General features: G+C 38.8%; 1 protein-coding gene across 9 annotated transcripts; it reads right to left on the reverse strand.

The window, feature by feature from the left end:
* Window positions 1–899: 899 nt before the first annotated feature.
* Window positions 900–27,790, reverse strand: atxn2 (ataxin 2). Of its 9 annotated transcripts, none has more exons than XM_017687189.2 (25): window positions 27,285–27,790; window positions 22,877–22,910; window positions 22,688–22,747; window positions 22,282–22,353; window positions 21,944–22,094; window positions 19,375–19,389; window positions 17,728–17,852; window positions 17,529–17,620; window positions 17,171–17,350; window positions 15,434–15,609; window positions 13,506–13,718; window positions 12,082–12,264; window positions 11,270–11,449; window positions 11,065–11,172; window positions 10,076–10,146; window positions 9,635–9,987; window positions 8,609–8,675; window positions 8,103–8,249; window positions 7,343–7,360; window positions 6,027–6,096; window positions 5,637–5,830; window positions 5,133–5,259; window positions 2,655–3,037; window positions 2,354–2,528; window positions 900–1,599 (listed from the first exon to the last, which is right to left on the reverse strand). In XM_017687189.2, the coding sequence occupies exons 1-25, from the start codon at window positions 27,398–27,400 to the stop codon at window positions 1,571–1,573; spliced, it is 3,339 nt and encodes a 1,112-aa protein (XP_017542678.1). In that variant the 5' UTR covers window positions 27,401–27,790; the 3' UTR covers window positions 900–1,570. The 9 variants fall into 9 exon arrangements, with proteins under 9 accessions (XP_017542678.1, XP_037387687.1, XP_017542671.1 ...); XM_037531790.1 differs by having other exon boundaries at window positions 5,157–5,259; window positions 6,021–6,096; XM_017687182.2 differs by having other exon boundaries at window positions 6,021–6,096.
* Window positions 27,791–27,962: the final 172 nt, after the last annotated feature.

Below are 27,962 nucleotides of genomic sequence, written 5' to 3' on the forward strand. Positions count from 1 at the left end.
AAAGCCTTCTTTCTTCTCTTATTTGGTCTCCAGCTCTGCATCGGACCAACGGCTGCATCCTCTAGTCTATGCTGTACTCACTTAAAGACGGGTTTCTAAGGTACTTTAGGAAACAGGAGGGTTCTATTTAGAACTATCAGTTCTACAGAGAACATTTCAGGCGTAATTGGTTGTCTACATGGTGAAATGGCTGGTTCTATCTAGCACCTTTTTGAAAAGCGTTCTGTGTAGCACCAAAAAGGGTCATGTAACTAAACTCATGGTTCTAAATACAACCATTCTCTTACATGAAGAACCCATTTTTTTGTGTAGGCCACACAGCTTTTCTGGACACAAAAATATACCAAAATAAAAACAGGTTTTTACAGATCATTCCTCCCTTGTGAGACCAAACCATTCTTTATATATTTAACATAAAATTTCAAGATATTTAGCGGATAATTTAGCAGAACCTGAAGCCTCAGCAAAGAAAATATACATGCACGATGCCCTTTGTAATGTGCTCAGGACATCAGCAGAGAACTTGGACTAATTCAGTTCTTCTATAAAGTATATATTTCTCAAGAAAATGATGATTCTTTTATTAAAGTTCTGCCTCCTAAACATAATACACTTCTTCCATTATTTACAGTGTGCACTTTCACTGGGCCTCACACAGTGAACCACATTTCAGGTGACAATACAGTCTACAGATTGAACAGATACTGATTCAACAATTTCTCTATTGTGGAAAAAATACATGAAAAAATGAAATATGCCTTCATTTCAGCATCTTGAAATGTAGAGCAGCACTTTCAGACCATATGATTCTATTCAATCCCAGCTGATGCTTAAGACCAGTAACAGAATACATAATTAAAACAGACCACCAAAGAGAGTAAAAACACAAAAGACATTTACAGTTTTTAAAACTTTTTTTTAATGTTTTTTAATTTTTTTTTATTCATTTATATTATCTACAAAGTAAAAGTTCTTTTAACTTAACAGTTTTGTAACGGTCAAGTGTGATGGGGTCATCATCTGATTAGATTAATAAATAATCAATCTGTCTTTCTGTCAAATTTTTTTCATCACTGGAAGTTTCTGTTTTGTTTAGTTTGGTTAGAATATTTTTCTTTTGTTTTGCTTTCCTTTACCCCAAGTTCTTGAACGCAGCAATAGCAGCAGCTTTTAACAGTAATGTTAATACTGTCAATAGATTGGAAGAATTTTTGTTAACTTAGAAGGTGCAGACGAAATGCAAGTTCCAGTTTCTTGACTTTCAGTTTCTCACTCATAGCGTTGCTGTTATAACATGAAAACAGTCCCTCTCTTGTTAAAACTCTTGTTAAAAAAAACAAAAAAAACAAAAAAAAACACATCTGTTCACCGCAACTTTGCTTGTTAGCATTAATTACTGGTGGAGAGTAGCAGAAGTGCAGCATGATTGAAGTTTTAGTGGCCATTTCATTGGGTATTTAGAGAAGGAGAAGGAGAAGGATTGGTCAGCCAGTAGGTCATGGGGCAGGCCAAGAGGGTTGGGAGGAACAAGTGTCAATGGAGTCGGCTCTCGCTTGCCAATCCACGTCCTCTACAGCTGCTGCTGATGGTGAGGTTGTACTGAACAAAAGAAGGAGGAAAAAAAAATATATACATATAAACATATTAAAAATGCATGAACCACAGAAATTAACTCTGCATGTGAAAGCAACTCAAACGTCTTTGTAATATATTAAACATTGTTTATTAGTTTCATGTTGCTGATTAAATGCATCGTTAGCTTATCGTTTTCGTTAGCTACTAGCTAGAGGTGAACTAGCAGTTACAGGCTACACTATTTACAGCGTTTATTGTTGAAACTGTGTTTGAACGATCAGCAGAGCTTTAATTTACTGCAAATGAGGATTATTTTATTTCTATCTAGAAATCTAACTGATGTAGAGCGACACCAAGCCAGTAAAAGAGCCGAAGGTTGCCGACCCCTGAGCATTTGGAAGCACTTTGGCTTCTGTGGAGCATATTATATGTTTCCACCCATTTTCCGTCCCGCTGTACTTCCTGCCAACCAGAGGACCATCAATCAAGCGACATCAAAGCTTGCACTCAAATTGAAAAGGACGAGGCAAATTACTAACTCTATCACGTTTATTGCCAAGGATTTGCATCTATACTCAGACGTTGAGAACCAGGGCTTTTGTGCTACGCTGCACACTTTGGAGCCATGTTCCATGATGTCACACATTGAAAAAAAAAATCCTGTATAGGAAAAAAAAGATGCATCAAGATGCATCGATAATAGTTTTGTAATCACATCACAGCCTCTGAATCGTAATCTAATCCAATCTTGCACGTAATGAGAACACTGAAACCATACCCGGAGGGTGTGCCATATAGGAGAAGTGTGTGGTTGAGGAGACAGGGATAGGATTGAGGGTGCCCTGGGCCATTGGGGGCTGGGGTCCAGCAGGTGGCTGAGTGGCCATCAGCATCACAGGAGGGTGGGAGGGAGTGCCGTGGTGGGTAGGCACCATTCCTGACTGCATGTGCGCCTTTAAGGAAAAACAATTCCAACAGAGAAATTAAAGAAATAAGAAAGGGACAAATGCATGCGCGCACACACACACACGCACACGCACACGCACACGCACACGCACACGCACAAAAGTTTAATTTACCTGTTGCACATGAGCCATAGGGTTTGGGCTGTATCCATGCTGGACCTGTGAAGGGTGGATGTAAAGAGCCTGCTGGGCTGAGGGGAAGGTGGCCTGAGGGGACTGGGGGTTGGGGCCCGGGGTCATAGAGGGTGGGGTGGGAGCCAGGGCAGAGTACATCTGCTGCTGGGGAGGGTTCCCCAGGTGAAGGGCCTGGGCTGCAGCAGCTGCTGCTGCTGCCTGGTGCTGAGGATGCTGAACTGGGCTGGGAGCGGGATGGCTGCCCCCATGCTGGGTCCCTTGCTGGGCCTGTCCTGTGGGTGTGGCTGAAGGCTGAGGGTGTTGGGGGTGAGGATGTAGAGTGGCACTGGGGTGTGGGTACTGTTGGGGGATGGGGGCAGAAACTGCAAAGCAAAAGAAAAGCAAGAGATAATGTTAGGGTATCAAATTTATGGGCTGGTTAATTAATACTTGGTAAATTATTGTTTAAAAAAGCCGCATCTGACGCACACTGGAATTTGATTTAATTTTTCCAGGATTCTCACACTATAAGCAGTGTAAGGGAATCACTACAAACAGCCAGTCAAAAGTCTGGATTGTGAGGCTAGTAAAAAGATAAAACTACAGTACAAACACAAAATGTGCACAAAGATATGCACATCATTCCATAGCAATGTTTAACATGGAAACTAGGGCTGCTGCACAGATTAATCTTTAAGGACAATGTGATTGTTATGAAACACCACTCGTATGAGTGCTAATAGCACCCCTTTGTGGAGAATGTCCAGCCTGCTAAACCTGAGTGTGAATGAACGAGCATGTTACAATCCAGGTGCTTTGCATCTAATAAAAGCTAAATATTATTAAGTTCAGCCAAGTTTTATTTTTCTTATGCAGATTTAACTGTAGTGCCAATGATTTAATAAACCAAGTGGGTATTTAAGAACACCCATTACAAAGCAAATGAAGCTCTCCATACACTAAACATCTTTCGACATCAAAGTTGTTCAACACAAAACAGACAATATATCCAACCTAGTAGCAACAAAGGAGAAGCATCAATCTCTGATTTACCATTTACCCTGCATTTGGTTTTGTTTTAAGTGTAGATTCTGGCTAGTTTTTTTTAATTTAATTATTTGTGTGTTGACTCCAATGACTCCAGTAATGCTGTGAGACTACTGCATATGACCAATTCATAATTTGCCCCTATTCTAGCTTTACCTTTACATTGTGGCTTAGCATACTTGGTACCCCAACAAGAAGGCATGGGTATTCTGGAACAGTATCATTTAGAGCAGTGGAAATGATAACAAAATGTGTGATCACAGATTTGTAATTATTGTGTACCATACATTTACATTTACAGCATTTAGCAGACGCTCTTATCCAGAGCGACTTACAAGAAGTGGTTTGTCAATCTAAAGAAAGTATCTTTGCTAGCTACCAATAGCTTAGAGGAAAGACAGTGCTGAGCTCAGATACTGCTAGAAACAAAATGTCACTGCGGACCCCGAGAGAAAAAGGAACAGAGTCGAACACAGAACTCTGTGCCATTCAGAAGCACTAGGTACATACCACAGCACACATACATACCACACCGCCTGGTGGAAAAAGGCTACAACACACTATAAGTCATTATTCATGACTAATAAGACAATTTCCACCAATACTAAATTCCATTAGCAAGCCTAAGGGATTTTCAAGGGTAGTAAGTACAGCATAAACTACGTTCGCTCTGTGTAGTATTAAACATTGCTTTTGTTTTATATGTACATGTTATTGACCCTATTTAGCTCCTTTGTGAAAGTCCAGCTGTTGTTCAAAAAGCAATGTGTTAACCATTTTCTAATAAATATCCAAATTTATGTCCATGTCAGCATTCCCTGAATTGTAAGCAGGGACAGTCTAATGACACCAATTCACACAGAAGCGATAATTACAGCTATTTGGTTTGTAATATGATGCTATGTACCTCATTATGATTTGCTTATAATTTTCAGCGGAGGCTATGGCATTCAATTTGAGCAGCAGCATCGTAATCTGAGCATAAAGTAAACATTCAAATTTTAAGCAAACCAGCAAACCCTTCTAAAGTTCAAGGCATATAAGAGTTAGGGTTTGGCAAAAAAAAACTTTTGCTATAATAAATGATGGAGCTTTGTTGCTTTGGAGATTCTTTAAAAAAAACAAAAAAAAAAACAAAAAACAAAACAAAAAAAACCAACAAACAAACAAAAAAAAACCCCCCAAAATATTATTGCAAAAATATTCATAAAGCAGTTGTGCCTCCCTGCCACTTATTACACAAAGACAAGTAGGAGTTTTGGTAGAAAGTTTTACAGTAATCTGAGACGAGATGCACAACAGTGGCGCTTTATCTGAATAACTGGGCATCTTCAACCCTGAACAGGAGAAGGTTCATGTGATAGAGATATGGGCAGGACTGGTCATTAGCTGTTGTGGGGCAAGGGTTGGGGTTGAGGTTGGGGTCCTTACCATACATAGTGTGCGTCTGCTCACCATACTGGGTGGTGGAGGAGGAGACCAGGCTGGGCTGGCCATGGGTGTGTGGGGTGATCATCCTTGCACTGCCCTGCATCACCGGACTAAACACATGCTGGGCCTGGACAGAAAAACACAGACTAATGTAGGCTTAAACCATAATCTCTACAAAATTAAAAAGTATTTTTTTAATCTGCCGTATAATTGTGAGGTGTAACTAAAAGTGATTTATTTTTAGCCAGGCTGTTGGATAAATCTGGTCCAGTTAACTCTGCCTCTCTAAGCCTAAAAATGAAACCTAAAGTCCTTTTTATAACCTAGATAGCTCAAATCAAGCTTTTACTCTTCTGTGAAATTTGTTAGCTTCATTTCTACATTGCAAAACTAAAGAAAGAAACTTCAGACACTGAACATGTGTTTGCTGATCAACTACATTTGATGTCAAATGAAAATCATGTATATTTACTTCTGTGTGTACATACTTCTGTGTGTACATACCTGGGACTGGTAGTGGGTCATCTGTTGCACCAGGGGCTGGCTGGTGAATTGCTGGGGGCTACAGGTGAAGTACTGAGTGGAATAGGCTGGGCTTGGAGCCACAATGGGGGGTCCGGCAGCCGTGGCAGGGTGCATCATAGTAGACGTGCCTGGTGGATGGTGCTGGTCAGGTCTTTGCTGTGGCATGTTGGGTACTGGGAGAGGATATTAAAAATATTTTTATGGCATCTATTTAAAAAGAATCCCTCTGAACCTGTATTTGCACATATACAGATGTATTTCTCTATTTTTCAGACTTGTTAATTTGGGAACAAATATATTTATCATTTTTTTGCTTTTACAGAGATGCTTGCACATGCTTAAAAACAGCTGCAGCACTCTCACCTTTACCTGGTCTGTAGGGCTTGGACTGGCTCACAGTCATATGAGGAACCGGAACATGGTACACTGCTGAGGGATGCTGAGGGATGAGGAACACAAGTTAAAACAGCTCTGAAATCGAGCCCACCCCTTTTGTACAGTACCTACAGGGCTGTGTGATGGATTAAATTCAATGAAAGATTATAGTCAAATCCTTCCATCTTCAGTCTTTCAATGCAGCTATGTTCTACAGAAGAATATTGTCAGCAAGTGAACAGTTTTATGCTTTTTCCAGACAGTATTATTGTTTTAATGATCAAGTAGGCAGTGAAACTCAAACACAGTCCAAACACATTATAATGTGCCCTCCATGTGGTTCAACAATACTACTATTAAGGAAAGAAATCTCAAAAAAAAAAAAAAAAAAAAAAAAAAAAAAAAAAAAAACAGCCAGCAGTGTTCTTCAAAAACTAAATTGTTAGTTGGTTGTGGTGCCATACCAAAGCTCTGTAAAACACAAAATCTTCAATATTCTACTCTAAAACTCCTGTATTTATTGGGAACATGTTAAGATGACCCCAAATTCAACACTGTAAAAATGAGGAAGACCAAATATGCAGAGCTGAGAGCTGCAACAGCTGGTAGGTAAAGCTGTTTTGATTTTGTGAGCACCTTCATAATCTTTTCTAGTCTTTCACAGTCTTAGGATGTCAAGTCAAGTCAGGCTTTATTGTCATTTCAGCTACATACAAGTACACAGTGAAACTAATGTAGTCAGTATGTAGTTAAACGTCTCCTGGGTCAGGTCTGGACTTTTTAGATGTTGGGATTGGAGGGCTAATATGTTAAATCAATTAAGTTTTCATGTCATGCTCAGTACAATTTGAAATATTGTCTATCAGTTGAAAAAGTGAACATGTATGGTTAATTGAGCTTCCAGTTGAAAGAGACCATTTTCAATTTCTAACTTTTTCAGTCAATTGTTTAAATATTTCAAATGTTAACACCCCTCAAAATAGTCCAATTAGAAAATCTGAAGAAAAAAAAAAAAACAGGAAGAAATGAGCAGTTTCAGTTGTAACTAAAAATAACAAAGGAAGTGCCCATTTATAAATTATAAATCTTGGATGATGAGCTAAGCTAAAGAAGCGATACAAATATTATCATATATCATTACATATATCAAGGAAATAAATTATGAAAAAAGAAAAATAATATTAAAAGTGTTTAAACTAAATAAACTACAGTAAGAAATGGACAAATCAAAATTTGCTGGGCACTTAAGCAGGCAAATAGCTCTTACATAATCAATAGGAAAAAAGAAGAAAGTTTAGAATTGCACAAACCTTCCAGATAATGCTTTTCTAATGGAGAGAGAGGAAAGAAGGAAAAGAAAAAAGAACCAGTCTTTAGTTTGATCACTGTATGTTGGCTTGTCTAATGCTAAACCACCCGAAACTATAGTTGCATCACTAGGCTAGCCCTCGACAAGTAACCTAATAAAAATGAATGCCCTGGTTTAACAAGCTTACTCAAAGAAAAAGCATTCAACCCTATCAATTGCTGTGCAACATCAGAGGAGTGACAAATGGCTCTGACAAACACCAGTACTGAGCCAAAAATGTCACCTTACCAGAGGTAAGGTAAAAAGCAAATAAAAGTGATCTAGTGACAAAGCATCCTATTACACATGCAATTTTAGTGCTGTATACATGGTTTTTAGGTTTAAGGCTTCCACTAATCTCACCCTCACTCATATAAACTGCCTTTGCCATGTAATCTTTGTCATGCACCAGAAGTACATGCAGTAAATTAGTAAGTGTGATTTCAGGAGGCATGAAAGACCCATGGAATGTTCAAGAATAGTCACAAATGATACCGATAGTAAGCAACTGAGAACAAATGGTTGAGTTACACACAGCGAACAGAGAGCTAGAAACAAATGAAAGCAAGAAGTATGACATTCAAAGAAAATAAAATGAGTAACAGCTTGAGAGAAATATAAGGTGTTAATAGAAACTGAGAGGATTACCACACAAAAAGAAATGTAAAGATGGACACAAATTATCATAAGTGTGTTAAGGTGGAATCATGGGAAGTGCTCACCTGCACTCCAGGACTGACTGAAGCCAGTGGGTACATCTGGGGGAAGCACATGGCCTGGCCGTACACGGCAGGGGACTGCTGCACGACAATGGAAGGACTAGGTTGACCTTGTGGCCGTGGCAGAGTGGGAGTTGTAGCTGGTTTGGGCTGGTTAAGAGCCAGAGCAAAAAAATGTATTAAATGATGCTTTGGTTTTCTTTCCTTCATTCATGTTTTTTTTTTTTTTTAATTTTGTGATGGAATATTTCAGAGAATAAATTTTTTTTTCAAGACAACTTGGAGTATACAAAGAGAGAAAACAGTAATATCTTAAGAGCTGTGGCCCTGAAAAAACTCTATTTGACATCCCGGCAGTGAACTCTCAGCATGCCACTAAACATATATACAAATCCCTGTGATGGCATTTAGCTTCAATACAAACTACAATGATTAATCTTAATCTTAATATAATATAATAATATTAGCGCAGCTGAATATTTCCATTACTTTATCATTTATATACTCACTGGGGTGCAAAACGCTCTGGGGTTGAACTCCTTGGCATTAGGATTGAGAGTTGATTTTCTAACACTCCTATGTAAAAGACAAAAAAAAACAACAACATGTAATTCCATATATGAAGTCTCCAAAAAAACTGCCAAATGTCCTAAACAAAACCTTATTCATCAAAGCACTGCTTACCGGGGCAGGAAAGCACCCCAGTTTGATGGTTCACGCTTATGTGTAAGCTGCACAGGTGCTAAGCCAAGGGTTCCCGATCCTTGTCCTAACAACTCCATACTACTAGTGTGCCAGTCTGATCTACTCTACTCCTACATCTATTCCAACAAACGCAAACGTATTTAAAACATACAAAACACAATTACAGCCACAACCACTAACTGGGGAGGCTCATGACTCTGAACACTTTAGGACAATTAGACTTTTAACCAGTTAGCTTTTTGAGAAAAACAGGGCCCTATGAAATCCACTATCCAGAGAACACAAACAGAATCAGAAGATTTTGGGGGAGATTATTACATTTCTAAACATACTAAATATTTTGTGTAATTTGTTCTTTTCCCCCTTTGCATCAATGCTGTTGTGGATTTCCCCTCTTTTTATGACACACATTCAAAACTATTTGAGTACTAATAGCATCCCCTTGTAGAGAATCTTAAATAAAATTAATAATAAAAAAAAGGTATAAATTGTATCTTAGAATGCATACCAGATACCCTGGCCTGACTGGAGATCATTCACATAAACACGAGCAAGCAATCCCACCCAATCAAGACAGAATAAGCAATCCCACCCAATCAAGACAACAACAAATGGTACTCTGATGTTCACAGACATACAACAGCATCACTGAAAACTCCTGAGTTTGTCCCTGCTCTATGCAAACAGCACATTAGCTGAATAAGCTACTGAGAGGGCCCCAAACAAATAAATTCAGACAATATGCCATCCGTGAAGCTGGCCCTGCTCAGACTCAATCCTCTGGACATTTTCTACCAACACCCATGTCACTTCCATAACTCATTACTTACTCTGGTACAGGGTCTTTCTTTTCCTCTTTGTCCTCTTTGTCTGATTTTGCACTAGCACTGACAGCAGGCGATGAAGTCTGGACACCCTGAGATGTTACGTCAGGCCCTCGTTTTTGCTCAGACACAGCGGCAAGAGCTGAAGAAGAGGGAGATGGAGACGGGGTGCTAGGCTTGCTCCCAGCAGGGGTGGCTGACACTTCATCACTGCCAGAAGATTCTGAGCAAACTTTGGGTCCTGTCGAGTCTGTTGTGCTCTTTTCAATGGGTTGCTCCTTTGGTTTGTCCCCAGGTTCCCGGGCAGACTTGGTCACCGTAGTCTCAAAAACCGGATCTGGATTTGAGCTGGACTGCAACTGAGAAGGAGATGTATAGTTTAAATATACGCTTTTCTTGATAATGAACAAAATGCAAATGTAATAAAGAAATAAAAAAAAGACTCACCCTAAAATCTACACTAAATTTTTTTAAATTATCTATCTGTTTTCTGTGGTCAGGAGCCATGCTGGGAGGTCCTACAAATAGAAAATGAAGAGCATTAGAAAACATCCACTTCATAACAATTATTCTTCAAGTTAATTTAGGCACTTATAGGATCAAATTTGCTGTTAATTTGACCAAAATATCAATTTTTGTTACAGTCTAGCTTCTAACAACCACATTTTACTTTAAAGGAATGTGAGGAAAAATGACATTTCAAATGTATGACTCATGGGTCAAGAAATAAGACAAAATGTAAAAACTGTGATACAACACCTCTACTAGTCTAATTAAAGTCCAACTCAAGTAGTTGTACCAGAAGAGGTCCAGTAGTCCAACTAGTTCATTCATGTGGGATAAAGGATCGTTGTAATTTCACCAAATTACTGCAAACAGCCCAGATCAGGCAGCACACTTACAAACAATAACATGTTGTGCTACTAAATGACAAATTGACAAATATGGCATCCAAAAAAAAAAAACAAAAAAACAAAACAAAACAAAAAAACTACATCAAATGTAGATTTCAGCCGTCTTGTCATGAACTTGATTATTAAGGAATTGGGTCGAATCAGTCTCCATTTTAGCTATTAGCTTTGCCTTCAGGTTGGGGAAAAGGAAGGGAAAAAAAAAATGGAGCTGTTATTTTCTATTACTGGTTTTGTTATTATACTACTGTGAAATTACTGCATATTACTTGATTCAAACAGATCTATTATTATAGAGTGACCAAGTTCAATTTGCAATACTTTAAGGCAGACGATGCAAGAAAAAAAAAAAAAGAAAAAAAAAAGACAAATTTGTAAAATGTTTAATGGTTTATGGTCCCTGCTGCCCACTGCATTTTAGCAGAGATATGAAATTTATAATAGAGAGAAAAGACAAACCACAACAGCTAGACAGATGGACAAATTTTCACTATAGGGCTTCAGCCAAATAATTCAATAACACACCTTTACTAGCTGGCCTACTGATGCCAGAAGACGATTCCATAGGCTTCACATTCTCCTTATTGGCAGAGGGTGAATTCTGCCTTGTTTCTTGTATTCTGGACTCTTTTGCTGCATTTATGTAAAAAAGAGGTGAATTAGATGTCATGCTGACTCTCATTACTCCTATAAAACAAAATCCTCAAGCACTGTTAAGAGACGTTCTTACCTTCTGCTAAAGGTGTTGCAGCCAGGTTAGGTGCAGGGCTTGCTGTAGTTGGTGACGTTGCCGAAGCAGGTGTGGTCATAGAGTCAACAGGCACTGTGCCAGCCTGTGGGGAAGACAAGGAAGAGGGGCCAGGAGGTGCTCCTCCCACACTGTTCTGTCTAGGAGAACGTGGTCTGTGTGCTAAGGGGATAGACAGCCACAGCAAACAGTGACAAGCATAATAAAGGGGTCAGAATAACAGTTAGTTTTGAGCACACAATCCAGGCCCTTGTACAGACATTTGGGGGCAAGAGCTCAAGAGAAAAAAAAGGAAACCTGAACGGGAATTATACTTAACTTAATTTACTGGCCTAATGCAGCCACTCTAGTCAAGAGAGACAGTCTAATATTGAATCAGAGGAAACCAAACAAACATAGTTTTATGATATATGATGTTATGATGTATGATCTAGTAAGAGTTCCACAGAAGCTTGCAAAAATCTCAAACTTGCAAAAAATCTAATGAACTAGGTTTAGCAAGTTAGTAGCACCTTAAACTGCCGATATGAGGTTTGTTGTTTGTTCAAAATAACTGTATTATATAATTTAACATTTTCTTAACGAGATTAACAATGTTTTAGCAGTGGTTGGTGGTGCACCAGATGGAGAGCTTAACAGAAATAAGCTTGTATTATTTTAAAAGCATATTTTAGGCTTCTAAAAATATTTTAATAATAGTTTAATTCATATTTATTAACATCTGCTTTACAGAAATGCTGGAAAAAAGCAACAGAATAGTAAAGTAGTGTGTTACTACATATAACACAGCTCACCTCCACTGACCACTGAAGACCAGGTGCCCCCAGAGGGACTGCTACGGGCAGGAGGAGGAGCGGAAACCTCCGCAGACGCACCCTGGGACATGAAGTCCGTTCCAGGAGGTCCACCGCCACGGCAGGAAGCCACTCTGTGTCCCCTAGGTGTCCGCTGTGACTTCGGAGACATCCTTGGAGGACCTGTGAAAAAGGGGAATAAAGCATTTTATTATTTTTTCAAATCAAAACAGAGAGTTTGGGGGCTTTAATGAAGATGCACTTTCACCACTGTACAACCATGTGTCAATGAAAAACAGTTGTGGTGTTCAAAAGGCACTTAATACTCCGACACTACATAAGCAATAGGCCAATGTTACACCCAGGAACAAATAAACTAGCGCTAACTCCTCAATATTCTTGAACATAAGCTCTCTTCATTTATTGAGGATACAAATGCTGTGATATAATGTACACTCCAAAAGATGTCAGGAACCAGAAAGGATCATGGCACAAGTTCACAGGATATATGCAAATATAACCATACAGAAGTAGTCAACCAGTCATGTCAGTAGTAATAAATAACATGAAAAAATAAAAGAAATTGCTCTGCTTAATCTAAAGCAGGTCAAAAATAAATAATAAATCTAACATATTTAAGCAACTGCAAATGGCTATTAAGTAAGCAATATTTAGTGGAAAAATATTAAACATTTAGCTGGCCTGGAAGGTTTCCCTATTCAGGGAAAAAAAATCTGAAATTCACAAGCTTTGAGTTTTGAGGATACGGTGTGGCACAGGCTGGGACTGAAAAAAGAAAGCAGCTAACCCAAGCTCTTACACAAGGAGAAAAGTAGAAGCTTACACATCAAGAAAAGTCTGCAAACTAGATACTTGCAGCCCCCCCTACACCCCCCCCCCATCATACCATCTAATTCTGCTACAACCTGTAACCAGTTTAATTAACAATCCCATCCACTGACATGACTTGAAAAAACTGCATTTAAAAAAAAAAAAAAAAAAATCATCTTCAACTGAACTGCCCTTGTAGTTCATTAAGACATGTGATAGCCATGTGATGGTCAGAAAAAATGGCTCACTACTGGGCTACTGCAAGACTGAAGCTGTCGAGGAGAATGAAGTGAAACCACTTGAGATTCCAGGTTAATTTCTAAGAAACAGATGAAAAACATCACAGAAATCACACCCAAAGAATGAAGGAAAGATGCCGCAATTCCGCCTGAAATGTGCATAATGAAAGACAACAAGAAAGTATGACAATAGTTCAGAACACAGAAGAGGCAGAGTGAGATGTTATGAGCACACATACACACAAAATCCACACTTGTTAGTTAGTGTCAATTTTCTCCACAAAAGGTGAAACTCAGCAGTGCATCCCATGCCAAAGCCAAAACATGGCTGCCCACTCCAACTTTTTCTGATACCTTCCGAGGATAGACGTTTGGGCACAGTGGAATGGGGTGCTGTAGAGCCATGGGCAGAGGGATGAGAAGGGGGCCGCAAGGGCCTAGATGGGGGTCTGGAGGGCGGCCGGGTGGGAGTGGATGCCCGGGGTGGGAGGGAGGTGGGCCCTGACTGGTATCGGGAGGGAGGGCGAGAGGAGGGAGATGGACAGCGAGAGGGCCAAGGATGGGCACCTGATAGGGATTGAATGTAAAACAAAAATGAGAGAAAAGGAACACAACGACAGAAATGACAGATATAGACAGTGGACAGAGCAAAGAGGGCAGATCAAAGAAAGGGGGTCACACAGGAGACAAAGAGGACGAGACAGGCGTGGGCAATAAAAGGATTATGTTGTTCTGTTCCTCATATCCAGTTGTTCCGTTAGCAACAAAACCTGAGACTTCAGTAAACTAGTTTGCAACAGGCCCCTTTTACTTGCTAGACAGAAAAGGAGAAGATGTCAAGCCTTTTACACTTGCAACATAAAATTGTCAGATGAACACATCCCAGTTAGAAGAGTTACATCCCATCCAGACGTGTTTGGATATTTTTTAAAAATGTATTTCCTCAGCCCATCATGTTCACATGAAAACTGAATTTAAATAGGGTGAAAAGCTAGAAAAACACAACTTCTCTGTCTGATCTGTCTTCTGAACTTTGAACCTGTGTGAAATATTGCATTAAGGGGGTTTGATGGTCTGCAAGTCAAAGTTTACAGTGTTTGTAAAACGCAGATGATACTCTCTTAGTATGTCTCTGCTTTAGCTTCATGGTGCTCTATATATTGAGCTGTGCACATGTTCACAATGTTCTTCTCGAGGTGTATGACATGAAATAGGGTATAGGGTATAATATCCCCCTAATCTACTAATATGGTCATGTGCGCATTTTCAAATCATTTTTGCATTCTTGCGTATATGTACAGATTTTCAAAAATGCTGCTGGTGTAGGGGAAAAAACATTTAACAAAAATATCTGGACACGTGGATGAAGCCTTACCTATCTATTTTCCTACTAAAATTTAGAGTAAAAAGGCCATGAACTTAAGGAAAACTTCTCAAGAAACTACTGCAAGAAGGTCAAATGTCCTCTGGAACGCGGAATTAGGCTTTGTCTTTTCACGTACTAAATAATAATCACTGTAAAAGTTATGCTGCAGCATAACACACAAAAAGCTGACTAAAGAGGTGAAGCAGGATTGAGGATAGATCACAACGGATATAGAACAGAAAGAAAGAGAAACCCCTGAATACATTTAACTGACAGCTGAGCCATAAGACAAATGACACGAAAATAGAGAAAGGCAACTGTTGAACTTTAAGTCAGGAATAAGAGCAGGAGGCACATAGTGAAAACAAGTACAAAAATTAATCTGCCAAAGCCATACAAATCTTTGAAAAATAAGCAGCAATGGTCTGTGAATGGATGAGACTCATTTTTTCTATAATAAATCTGGGCCAATACTTGAACCACTAATGTATAAACAGATACAAGCTAATAGGTTTATGGCATGGAACGGAACATGAGTCCCCAAGCAAAAGCCTGAGGAAAAGTTAATGGAGGTCTAAAGAAAGTGTTCCAATGCTTATCTAAGCTGAGGGGAATTGTGAAGGTCTCTGCTACACTCCCCCTGCCAAAAGTATAAAGGGAAGACAGCTTGTATATTAGGGAGGAAGGGGGGGCGGGGGGATGGGGGGAGAAAAAAATATTCAGTTGTTGGTATTCAACCTCAAATACAGTCTTACAGAACAGAGTACAAAAGTTACACCAAGCTGACCATCACTTTTTCCATTTTAAAATCCTTTAATAGTTATTCCTAAGAAGCTGCATATTTATGTGACATTTCAAATGTATTAATCAGGTGTGTAAATTAACAACCCATCATTACAGATGTAGAAACAATTACCTCCATTGACAACACGTTGATCCACACCAGATAATGTGTTGTAGTCATGAGGGCCAGCTCTAGGTGTCGGTGGTCCAGGGCTACACTGCACTAGCCTAGGAGAATTCTGCCGCCCTGTACCCCATGACATTCCTGCTTCTCTGTTCCTCTGACCTGGGGGAATGTATTTGTTCTCCCTGTTGAAGACATAGTTAAAAACAAAGCAATAAGTCAAGAGGCTGTGCACTACAAATTTTACCCCTGCTAAGGGGTGTTGTTTGGTATGACACAAAGCTGTGTTTGGAACAACAAAAACTAATGCAAAACCAACCAGTAATTAATGAATTAATTAATTAATTAAGAATTAATGAACAACACAATATTGCAATGCCTAGAAAGGCTTCTCATCCATATGGACCTTACCGACACTACATTATTTTAACTTTTTAAAAATATTTTTTGATACTTCGTGACATTAATACAAATTTCAGCTGATATATGTGGTCATAAGTGTATGAGGTAGAGAATTCCAGAGTTTAGGGGGAGCAGCACTGAAAGGTCTGCCACCCATAGTCTAAAGTCTAGTTGACAGAACTGTGAGGAGTCCAGAATTAGAAGGTTGGAGAGCACGAGAGGGACAATATAAAGAACGAGATAAGAAAGGTATGTCGGAGCCAGACCATGCAAAGCCTTGAAGGCATGAAGAAGGATTTTGTACATAATCCTAGAACTAATAGGAAGCCAGTGCAACTGTCAGAGAACAGAAGTAATATGAGCTGTGCATTTGGTGGAGGTAAGAACCCTGGATGCTGAGCTTTGGATGTACTGAAGACAATTGATTAGTTTAACTGGAAGGCCATGGAAAAGTGAGTTACAGTAATTGATGAGAGAGAAGATGAAGGCATTGATCAACATTTTAACATCAGTGTCTCTCAGCATAGGGCATAAGCATGCAATGTTACACAGATGATAAATAGCATTTTTGATGACAAACTAGGACTCAAAAGTAAGAGATGAATCAAGAAGACAGCCAAGGTTCTTAACAAATTGGGCTGGCTTAATATCGACACAATCAATGTTGACTGAAAAGTTCAATACTCAGGAAAGTGAGGTTTTAGCTCCAACTAACAGAACCTCAATTTTATCAGCATTTAGTTTCAGGTAACAGTTGCTGTTAAATCTAAAAGAATCAGGATGTTAAGAAATTCAGCATCTGTAGACAACAGTAAGTCATTTACAAGTTTTAAAAGGGCAGACTCAGTACTGTGTAGGGTGCGGAAACCAGACTGAAAAGGCTGATATGGGTTACCGGAGGATAGAAAGTCATGCAGCTGAGAGACAACTCTTTAACTTTAGCTAAGAAAGGGAGATTGGTCTGTAGTTGGCCAGTGAGGATGGGTCCAACCCCGGTTTCTTTAGGATAGAGTTACAGCAGCATTACTTCAGCTGTCTCGATCTGTTAATCATTCAGTGTAAAATTTTACAAAACAATTCATGTTCCTTTCACTTGCCGAGAAGCATATAACTGGAGCTCTGTCCAAATGCACTTTCAAAACGTTAAGCCAGGTATGTAATAACACCTAATGATTGCACTTGTGTGTTGTAACAAAACAAACTAACAAGCTCAATGTTCGCGAATGCCTTACATTATTTTACTGGATGGCCTACTTACACTCAGACTGCAACTACTATATACCAACGTGTGAAAAAGGAGACCGTGTGTAGCTGGCAGTGCAGCGATGTAACTTGATGCTTCACCTGTTGAGGGTGTGAGAATCTCTCACTACAGCTGTGTACTTCTCCTCCTCTGAACGTTCATCATTCTCCAGGGCCACACGGGCCTTGTAGGCAGCACTAGCCTCGATCTCTTCAGCCAGCTGGGCTGCACGAGCTTCTCGCTTTAGGAACTCCTCTGAATTGTCTCGCTCCAACGGCACCCTGAGATATTGGCGAGCATATGTGGTAAATAAAAAAAAAAACAGGAACAAGAACATATGCTACTGTTCAAATGATTGGAGTCAATATTTATAATAATACAATCTATTCTATATGGCAATCCTGTGCACATATTTCAAATAATCAGTAGGAAAGCTGGAAAAAAAAGGGGGTCACTCACGTGTATGAGGAAAGGCTACTGTCATATGTAGACTTCACGCCATATGTTTCCTCATTGTATTTAAACATGTCGTCAGGATCCCAACCATTCGACTGACAAGAGAATAGCAAATGTTAAAACATTAACCAATTTCACTGCAAGTACTATAAACAAGCTTCAGAGACAGAAAAACATTTCATACATCTATGCTAGTCTTTACCAAATCATTGTCAAGAGACTCCAGGCTGCCTGAGACATGTTGATCTCCACCATCCCAGGGCTCAAGATCCTTTTCTTTGTGTTCTCCATTTATACGAGAACTTACTGCAGTGTCTGTGAAGTTATCTGAAGCACACACACAAAAAAAGCAAAACAAATGCATCGACATACCGGAAGAAACAAAAAAGAGACAGTAACAGTGACTGCATTAAGAAGTTATATACTCAAGTTAATACGAATAGAAAGCAAATGGAAAATAAAGTGGGTACGGATATGATAGTAGCTTTGTGGTCTTTCTACTGAAGCACAGGCAGGTTTTCAGGGCCATGTCCTCAGCAGCACAAAACAGTATTATCTGACTCTTTTTAAAGATTTAAATAAGTAGTTATAATGGAATCTAGTCTTATTGTGCCTTACAAAATGACTTTTCCAAAGAAATATTAATTAGGTCACCTCAGCTCTTCATGTAAGCTGATGCTTTTGTCAGTTCAGTTTCTGACAGAGCAACAAATTCAATAAGAAAGGTTAGTAAATAATCTTGTACAAAAGAAAATGCTTAGATAGATCTTATTCAGTTGTATCTTCTGATTAAACAGTTTGCAGTTCCTGAGAACATGCCCAGATCATATGACCCCAAAGTTAACACAAAAAAGAAAACACACACACACACACACACACACACACACACACACACACACACACACACACACAAACACACACACCTGAGTGAAGGTGGAAAAGCAACGCAATAGTGCAACGGAGCTGGCAAGTAATAGGACAATACACTTGAATATGTTAAAAGGTATGAAGGCAGAAAATCATGCAGTTAAATAATAGCAATTCAAAGTATAAATGGTAGTGTTTTTAGGAAAAAATTATAAGGTCTCCATAGTTACATTTCATTACAATGGGAAGAATCAGGAAAGAGGAAACCACAATCTAGACGTGTACTCACTTATACACATTCCACAGGCCTATATTTGATAGTTTATGTGATGGACTGCGCTTGATTAGTTTTGACTTATTCGTGCTTCAGTTCATTTTCCTTTTTAATTTATTGGCAGAGAGAACACCACAAAATTTACAACTGTGGCATTACAAGCTTTCACTGAGACATCGCCCAGATCATCTGTACCCAATAGAGAGGTCTGCTGAAATACCTCTAGAATGGCACAATCAAATAAAAATATTAAACAATAAATGTGCAATTTCACTGGAGATGTACTAAACCAAATTAAAGTACAGAACATTACAAGGCTTTTTAAAATATATGAAGAAATTGTGTAATGCCAAGGCTTGCCAGTTATAAACCAACTGTTATCCTTGGGCAATTTAGTCCAATGCCTATCTGTTGTCTAAAAATGTGCTCCAATATCTTGCAAACTCAATCCCTCTTTATATTAACTTTGAAGGTCTGAGGATTTGGAGCATGAAGCAGTCTATTATACTGAAATCTTGCCGTTACAGTAGTTTTAGATGACAGGCCTGAAGGTCGTACTATAGAACTGAATCATGACTCTACATGGTTTCAATTAGCTTGCAGTAAAACTTTGGCACTTAAGTCAATCCACTGAGGGCAGCAGTATCTTCTGATATTTGCTCAATATGATCTGTAACATTTCAAAACATAAAATGTATGTTCTATTACCTTGTTCTGATGAGACTACACCCATTGAAAGAGGAGAGAGACAGAGTAAAGAAACAGTCAGCTGGTGAAAGTCAATGATCAGATTAGAAAGCAGAGTTTCACAACTTCCATGGCATACACATATATAGCCAGAAAACAACTCACAAAGCACTGAAAATGTCATCTTGAAAAATTGTGCTTGTCTTGAAACAGGCCCACATCTTTTTCAACATCAAGAAAAAACTAGACTTCATTAATCAGCCCATGACAAGCAATGAGGTTGCTTTTTGTTTGTTTCTTGAAATATTTATTATTTATTTATCACAAAGAATGTAGACACTTTTTATAATGCACTCACGAATGGTATGTTTTACACAGGGAGGTGGGGTAAGGTCATTACACAACAGAACATCTGTGATGTTTACAACTGATTTGCACTTAATAAAACACCTCAGCATAAATTGCAAAAATGGGAGTAGCTATTCAATTTATGCAGTGTTATCATGCAATTATGCAAATTCCATACACAGTACATTCAGCTTTTCAAAAGCAATTTAACTTTACTTTTAATTAGATTAAATATCTACACAGCTGCCTGAAGTCAAAGGTGTTATTTTTACTCTGGGTATTCACAACCAACCATCAACATCTACACATAATAATATCTTTATTTTGTCATTTTGCTCATTGCTGACACTCGAGAACAAAATTGAGAAAACTTCAACACAGGATATTAAATATTTTCACAAAAGGCAAGCAGGGATTCTATAAACTGAGGGTTATTGTATGGTTTGTTTATACTAGCTAAAAGCTTTGTTTTAAACCAAATCTTTACATTATTTTGCATAGTTACTGCGATAAGAATGTATAGGTGCACAAATAACACAAAGGGAGAATTAACAAGTAATAGAAATAAGTGATACGACATAAATGTAACGAAAGAAATGTAGGGAAGCTGAGGCTCTGATTCACCTTATTACTATGTAAGCCTTTCTAGCCTTAAAACAGGCTAACTTTGCAAACAAGCATTTTAAATGAGTGTTTTCTGGAACTGTACACAGTCCTTTGTACAGGTCCAGAGTCTACTTTGTACAAAAACGTACAATTACAGAACAAATCTTGACAGTACCAACCTTTTTATGAAGTCAAGGTTGAGTGGTCATTTTTTATTGTTTTGTTTAGGGGTAAATTATCAGTTTTTGATTTTTTTTTTGCAATGAAAAAACTTGGTGCCCTGAAAGTACGGTGAATGCAGATGGTATTATGTTTTCTTCTTGTTCTTTGGCAGCTCCGAAAAAGGACCAAAACCTCAGAGGTGATTTAAATAATAAATGGGTTCTAATTCCAACTTTGGCGTTGTCCTTATCAAGGTACTTGAAAAGCAGTAAACATTTTTTCTCCTAATGTGGTTCAATGCTGAGATGGCCTTGTGGAACTCATCTTGCTTATTGCTGTTTGTGCTAGTTTACCTTCAGATCTTAACTAACTAGTTATATGTGATGGCAATATATCTACCATCACATGGAACCAAATCTATATGTAGCAATGATGCTATACCCCTTGTGTAAACATGAGTGTGTCAGGGCAGAGTGTATTAAGACTGTATTATTTTGCTCACTCTAGCAGAAAGCAAGAAAACCACACCCAGAGTATGTAGAACACTAAAGCCGGGTGGACACTGTACTATTTTTAGCTTAATTTTAACCCTGATTTAGTCTTCTTAACAAATTATCACAATCAGAAGCGAATTTCCAGGTCATGAGCTCAATCAGACTTGACTGATTTCACAGATGATTTTGTGGTGTGAAAGAGGAAATTAGCTAGCCTTTATAAGGGCTATGTCTTTATAATAAGTAGAACTTCAAGGATCTCAATTTACAATTTCAGGGCAGCTTGCCATTTAGTAGTAAAATGCTTCTCCGGCTCTCACTGTAGGAGAGAATGACATCCTTTTTTACCCAACCCTATATTTATGCCAATGAGTTTGGTTGTATATTCACAGCCAAGAAGTAATTGTGTGATACCCTCTTTTTGCCTAAATGTCTAGTACAGGGGCCTTTAAATTTAGACTTTGAATCCAGCTTCTGGTCCTGTATTCTACAATCATGAGTATTTAACTGATTTAGATAGCTGATTTGACACTTGTCATACCAGTGCTTACAAAATTGAGGACCGGGAACTGGATTCAAGGTCTAGAATGTATATATCTGTGTGCTGTTTGATAAAAAGACAAGAAATTCAAAGAAAGACTGATGTTATTTGTATGCTAACTTTCTTTTAATAAGTTGTGTTTCATACGTCCATCTTAGGATGTTGAGGTCAGCAAACTGAGGGCCAGCCTTGTGGACATTAATAGAACCTAGTACACGGTGATGTCAGTGGTCAACTATTGTCTTGGTTTAGGTTCAATCTTTAGGTTTAAACTAAACACAGCATGCTTTCCCCTTGTGAGTTCCCTTGTGAATTGTGAGCATAGACCCAAACATTTTAAAGTAAAATTCACAGAACTGTCAGGAAAACACTCATTACAACAGTACTTGTTAGCTTATTAGCTATTAATTAGCTAAAGTAACATAAAAACAGGCCTTACCTCTCTTGGCATAGCTGAGGTCCACATCTTTAAAATGCACAACCACAACATCTGAGGACTTGAATATGATGCTGTCTACTATGTCCTCACGGCGAGGACCCATGCTGGGCTCAGGACTCTTTCTGTGAGCCGCATCCAGGACAAGATCACACTGTAGAGAGGTGTAAACAGATTGTTGTTTTGAAATCCCTTAATAAAGGTGACTCCACATTTTCATACTATAGGCAATTATAACAATAACAAAAGTTATGTAATCATTAACATGGAAATGTGTTAATATTTCAAAACTGCATTTAGACATTATGCATTTTAATTCACAGCAGTCACTTTTTTTGTACCTCCGGTCCGTATGTTTTGAAGACACCTTCGTAGATCACTCCATTTTTTACTTTAAGTTCACATTTGGTTCCCTATAAAAAGGTCAGACAAAACTTGATATTAGTATGTCCTTTGAATTTAAATCATGCAGATAGTCTGGGAAAAAAACCTCTACATATGACTGCAAAAACACACTGATTATTTTGACTAAAATTTTTAATTATATCACAATTATATCACAAATATCAAAACACCACAAAAGAAGACGACTTCTCGCTAACAAACAGTAGGCTACAGAGATCTAATGACGATTATGTCTACGGTAAAAGTAATTCAAGTTAAATAAAAAACCCACCGGCGCAAGACAAAAATTACTCAGAGAACATTCGCGAAAATTAAACTATTAAAACAGAAGTATAAACGTACCACTACTGAAGTCAGGACATGAACCATCCTCATGTTTGCATAAACTCCACTGAAGGCCACCTGAAAGACAGAGGACAGAACAGTTATTGTTCTAGCCAAGGCAAACATGAACAAAGTATATTTTGTTTGAATCGACTGCCTATCTTGTGATCAGATAATGGCCAGCAAGAAAAAACATCTGAGACTTACTGCAGCGGAGGGTACTTTGGCACTGTTGCGTCCCCTGTAGAAAATAAAAGCAAAAGCTCAACCACAAGGACTATTATCATAAAATGGGTATGACAGAATGAAATTCAGTTTTTAAATTGAATTCCAGTGTCAGCCTCCTACACTGTGACGTGGGCCTAAACTCTTATCATGTTACAGTTAATTTTCTAGCTCTATTTATTTACACCCTCAAAAGTGGAAGCTGGAGTAGCACAAGACAAATATTCGCAATCCAATCCAAAGTTTAAAAGCTGTCTTGACATCTATTAACACAGTTCGACAAATGATGAAAGTGGACAGCTTGCACACCGTAGGTAGACTAGAGTGGAAAATGCGTAACCTTGCTTTAAAATAAATAAATAAATAAATAAATAAAAATAAATAAATAAATAAACACTATAAAACGCTATCCCACTACACACTGCATTTTTGGTTTCAGCTAAGCACATGAAAAGCCAGGTGTAAAGACCCCCAGGACGCATCAGGATCGGATTACGATCAGATGACTAAAACCACTTTAGGAGGTGGTCAGAGATGGATCTTGACTACATGACTACATTTACCACAAGTGTAAAACAGTTTTTATTATCCGTGACCAATCACTTGTGCAGAAATGAGAAATGCTGACGAGTAAATGAGAGGATAAACAAAGGAAAGGAAAGATGGATGATACACGAAACTGGAGTTTTGCACAAACTAAGTTCTTCTTGCAATCTGGGCCAAACTTGTCAGCTACTATAATAATGGGGAGAAACCACAACCAAGAGTAAAATGGAAATGAGGTACATGCTAATGTGCTTTTCATGTGGGGTAGAAAATCAAACTAGGTATCAAAATAGTATAAAATTGCCCGAAACATCTAAATTAAAAGAGAATTCCACCAATTTGTGTAATTCGCGAGGTGTCACAGAAGTGCTTTGAATGGTCCCGTGTAATATGGTTCATTGCAGGGAAACTCACACCATGTACCTCCCAATCAGGAATAAAAAAAAAAAAAAAAAAAAAAAAAAAAAAAAAAAAAAAAAAAAACAAATCACAAAACTGTCGTAGAACAATAGCCACATTTAAGTTATTAATCTGACTAATAGCTCAATTGGAATAGAATACGTCCACCTCAAACCTGAATAGACTAGTCCGACTGAGGCCATTCAGAATACAATTTCTTCACGATTTAATGAGGTGTGTAATTCTGCAAATAATTGTTAAACAGGAGAACATATAAACGCCCATGTCTGATTACGTTCCCAATCAAAAAGTTTAAGCATGTTTTGAGCATTTGCATCATAGCAAAAGTTTACAAAATGTTCAACATAGCGGGATCAGAAACTGATCTGCAGAGGAGATGAAGTTTATGCTTTGAAGTTTAAAAGATGGCGGAGGCATCCAGATTATTTGTCTCTTTACAAAACGTCTTCCTCTTGCCTGCAGTCTGAACACAGCCTTACTCTTAGGTACCCTTGAAAGGCATTAAATGCCTCAGATGCCTGATTCCTATCACCACTGCTGTGAACAATTCCGGCTCTGTAATCTTCTGTAGGATGGTACAATTCACATCAAACTCCTCTGAATTACTTTGTTTACATCTTAATAATTTCATTACGCAAGAATTAAAAAAAGAAAAGAAAAAAAGGTCCACTTTAATGAGGTTTCCATTGTAGGTGAGTGAAGAAAATATTAGATATTTGTGTATCAGGTTTCAACAAATAAACTTAATAAATGATAAACTACTAAAATTGTCTTCTTGAAGTAGCCTCGTTTACATGCTGATATTTCTTCTGGCATCAACACCTAGACAAGCGTTAATACTACAATTTGACTGAAACCAAACTTTCAAAACACATTCAGCACTGAATGCATAATGACATTATGCAGTTTTTATAACTGCCTTGATTCCTCTGAAAAAAATCTGATTCATAAACTGTTTTGAAAAAATAAATGACATTTCTAAAAATAAACACGCCTGACTTGCATCACAAACAAGACGTCTTCTAATTTAAATTAAAGACAACTAGTAATGCTGTAGCTGCTTAGAATAGAACCCCAGAGGACTAAACACAAACATGAAATGCAGAGTTTATTAACCCTGAATAAACCTGAAAAGTCCTGTGGTCCAACGCAAGTCATCAAAACCGCCCAATATGGCTCTATATAGAACCTTTCTGAAAATGGTTCTATACACCCCCAAAAAGAGTTCTGCATTTGTGATGTTAAGCTTGTAAAAATGGCAGAGCCCTCTTTAAGTGCTGTATAGAAGCATAAAATACAACCATTAATCAAAAGAACCATTTAGGCATGCAAATGGTTCTTTGAGTGTTCATGGTTCTATACAGAACCAATGTCTTGACTAAAGAACCATCTTTTATGTGAGATTGTCCAATTTCCCCATTCAGGATAAATCATACGCATAAGCTACTGGTGCACTGTGCGCAAGCGCAGCTGCATGCATGAGAAGCCCCTTTGAGCCAATGGTGAAGGAGGCATCGGCGGCATTAGTAATAGAGGTGGTGGTGATGGTACAGGCTGCTGCGCACCGTTCTCACTAAATCGATTAAATACTCCGATTCAGGTAAACCGTAACAATATTTACCAAAACCAAGGCTGCCCCATTTTAGCGAGCAGAAGCCGAGTCTCTTAGTCCGTGGCATTGTCTATCTTTAGAGCAGCGCGAAATGTTTGGCATTTTTCCAGACAAAATGCCAAAGAAAAAGCTTTTATAACGTGCGACGCTGCCCCCTTTAACCATGAAACCTGATGGTGCTGCACGCTTCTCACGTGCGGCTCTCTCGTGCACGCGCGCCCGTTGCTACGTTACTGGGCGATACTACGCCAAAGTGTCACATAGTCTTAAAGGAGAACTCCACTGATTTTTCAAAAACAAAACAAAACAATTAAACCGGTAAGATGTAAACAAAGCCATTCAAAGCGGCCTGGTGTAGACTCCTCCGTTCTAGAGAAACCTAACGAGTCAGAGTTGTTCACAGCGGTGGTCATAGGAACCAGACGTCCACTCATGAAAGCTGCCTCACAGAAAATGATTACATTAAATTATGGGTTCTGAATACAAACATGGATTTGATCAATTTTTTAACCTATTCATAGCAGAGAGGTACACGCAGAGCATTGTAAGGCAAAATAGTTCCTCCAAAATTCTTACTTTTTCAGATTTTCCTCTATTTCACCATCATTAACATTCCATATAAATACTCAGAAGTCAGATGTAAATAAATAGTAAATAAAATGGCTATATTTGTGTTGTAGACATTGAGGCCCGGGTTCGTATCGCCACCACTGTGAAGAAAATCTGAGCCTGTAAGTTTCTTTATAATGAACCATTTCACGTCAACCCACTCTGAATGACACTGCTTACATCTCAAGGACTGAATTATTCAGAAATTTTGAAACATTGGTGGAATACCCCTTTAAATTATCCTTCACATAGCTCCAGATAAAATGAAACCTTTTTAGCTCGCCAGCTACTACATCAGTGTAATATCAATACTAAACCTGCTGCTGTTATCTGGGCTCACAAAATCCAGATAAATCGCCCAGACCTAAATGTCGTTTAAAGATGCGAGCCAGATTCATTTACTGACATGTCTCGTGTGTATAATCTTAAACGAAAATTCAGGAAATCAGCAAAAAAAAGCAGCATAAACAAACAACGAAACTATTCATCCGTTTAAATTGATCACATCTGGCTATGCTGTGGGACAGTAAAAATGACAAGTTCCCATTAACTGGCTACCCCAACTGACATCAAGGTTAGTCCACTAGTCTGGCCCTGTTCGGCAAGAAAAACCATTAGCGCGCAGTTACTGTGCTGACTTGACACTGTTTATTCAAACTTAAAATTCAAGGCAGTCAAACTTGCTACAAGGCAAAACACTGCAAATAAGGATTGTATACATTGAACGGAAGATAAAAAAAAAACATCCGTGCTCATCTAACTAGCCATCCCGCTGTAAAACGGCAGTCAAACCGGCCGGTTAAAGGACACAGCTGAAGAAAAGCGACAACACCGCTACTGAGACTGGGCAAATCCGCTCATTTTCCATCAGTTTGGTTCCACGAAATGGTGGCAACTAGCATTTGGATCATTTGGTGTGTCCAGCCACAGTTGGTGCAGCACATTTTTGTGGACAGGCGTGCGAATCCCCATCTCGCTAAACCTGGCCTAACCAAAAGAAAAAAACGCTCTCCCCGTGCTCGGCTCGCTTGGCCTAACTCGGCGAGCTAACATCAGCACTCTCCCTGACAGCAAAGCCATACAATTTCACCATTTTAACGTTATAGTGAGTATTTTGTACATTTAGAACAGCCACCCTGTGCAATCATTTTACAGCGTCAGCAGGAAAGGCAGCCTGTCCGAGTCGCTCTGCTGTGAACCCACCTGCCCAAACTCTGTCGTCCCGCAGCTCCTCCGCAGCCTCCGGCGCCAGAGGCCGAGGCAGCCCCGCTGCTGCTCCCGCCGGGTTTGCGATTTCCACCGGCCTGCTTCATTGACATGGTTATCCCATAAACGACCACTTTGAGCAGGGTGTTCTAGGTGTTTAGAAAACGTTTCCTACACACCGTCAGCGACAGAGAGGACGACACGCGCGTTCAGACGCTGTTTGACAGAGAAGCTAACGAGTGACAGCTAACGTTAGCCTGCTAGCCACAATTGCTGCTAGTTCGTAAACCAGCTAACCTAGCTTACTTGTCTTTTCCCCCTTTAAAACAAAAACACTTAATTTGTTTGAAAGACAATACACGGGCTATCCATATAGTCTTTATGTCCACAAAAGTCAGAATAAATATTCGTCCTTTTTTCGTTTTAGTTTATATCATCAGTTCAACACGGGATCTTCGTTGCTGTGAAAGACCTAAACAGGCTGAAAAGACACACAAAGTGGCGGAAGGATACATACACGCAGTACAGGCGGGTATCTCTCTGATTTTAAATTTCGCTCTCGCGTTTCCCTTGACATTGGAAAAAATCATTAAATATAAACTTAAATCTGTCGTCTAAGCTCAATGGCACGAAAATGGATGCGAAATTTCGCTGTTTTTTCTCAGTTTTGCGAGA

This window comes from Pygocentrus nattereri, chromosome 20 (assembly GCF_015220715.1).
Source record: "Pygocentrus nattereri isolate fPygNat1 chromosome 20, fPygNat1.pri, whole genome shotgun sequence".
Taxonomy (NCBI): Eukaryota; Metazoa; Chordata; class Actinopteri; order Characiformes; family Serrasalmidae; genus Pygocentrus; species Pygocentrus nattereri.

Coding starts and splice junctions, on each gene's coding strand:
- atxn2 (XM_017687182.2), bottom strand. CDS start 27,400: ATGTCAATGAAGCAGGCCGGTGGAAATCGCAAACCCGGCGGGAGCAGC. Junction 22,095..22,281: donor TCAAAACATACGGACCGGAG/GTACAAAAAAAG, acceptor ACCTCTCTACAG/TGTGATCTTGTCCTGGATGC. Junction 5,831..6,020: donor GCCCTACAGACCAGGTAAAG/GTGAGAGTGCTG, acceptor ATCCTCTCCCAG/TACCCAACATGCCACAGCAA.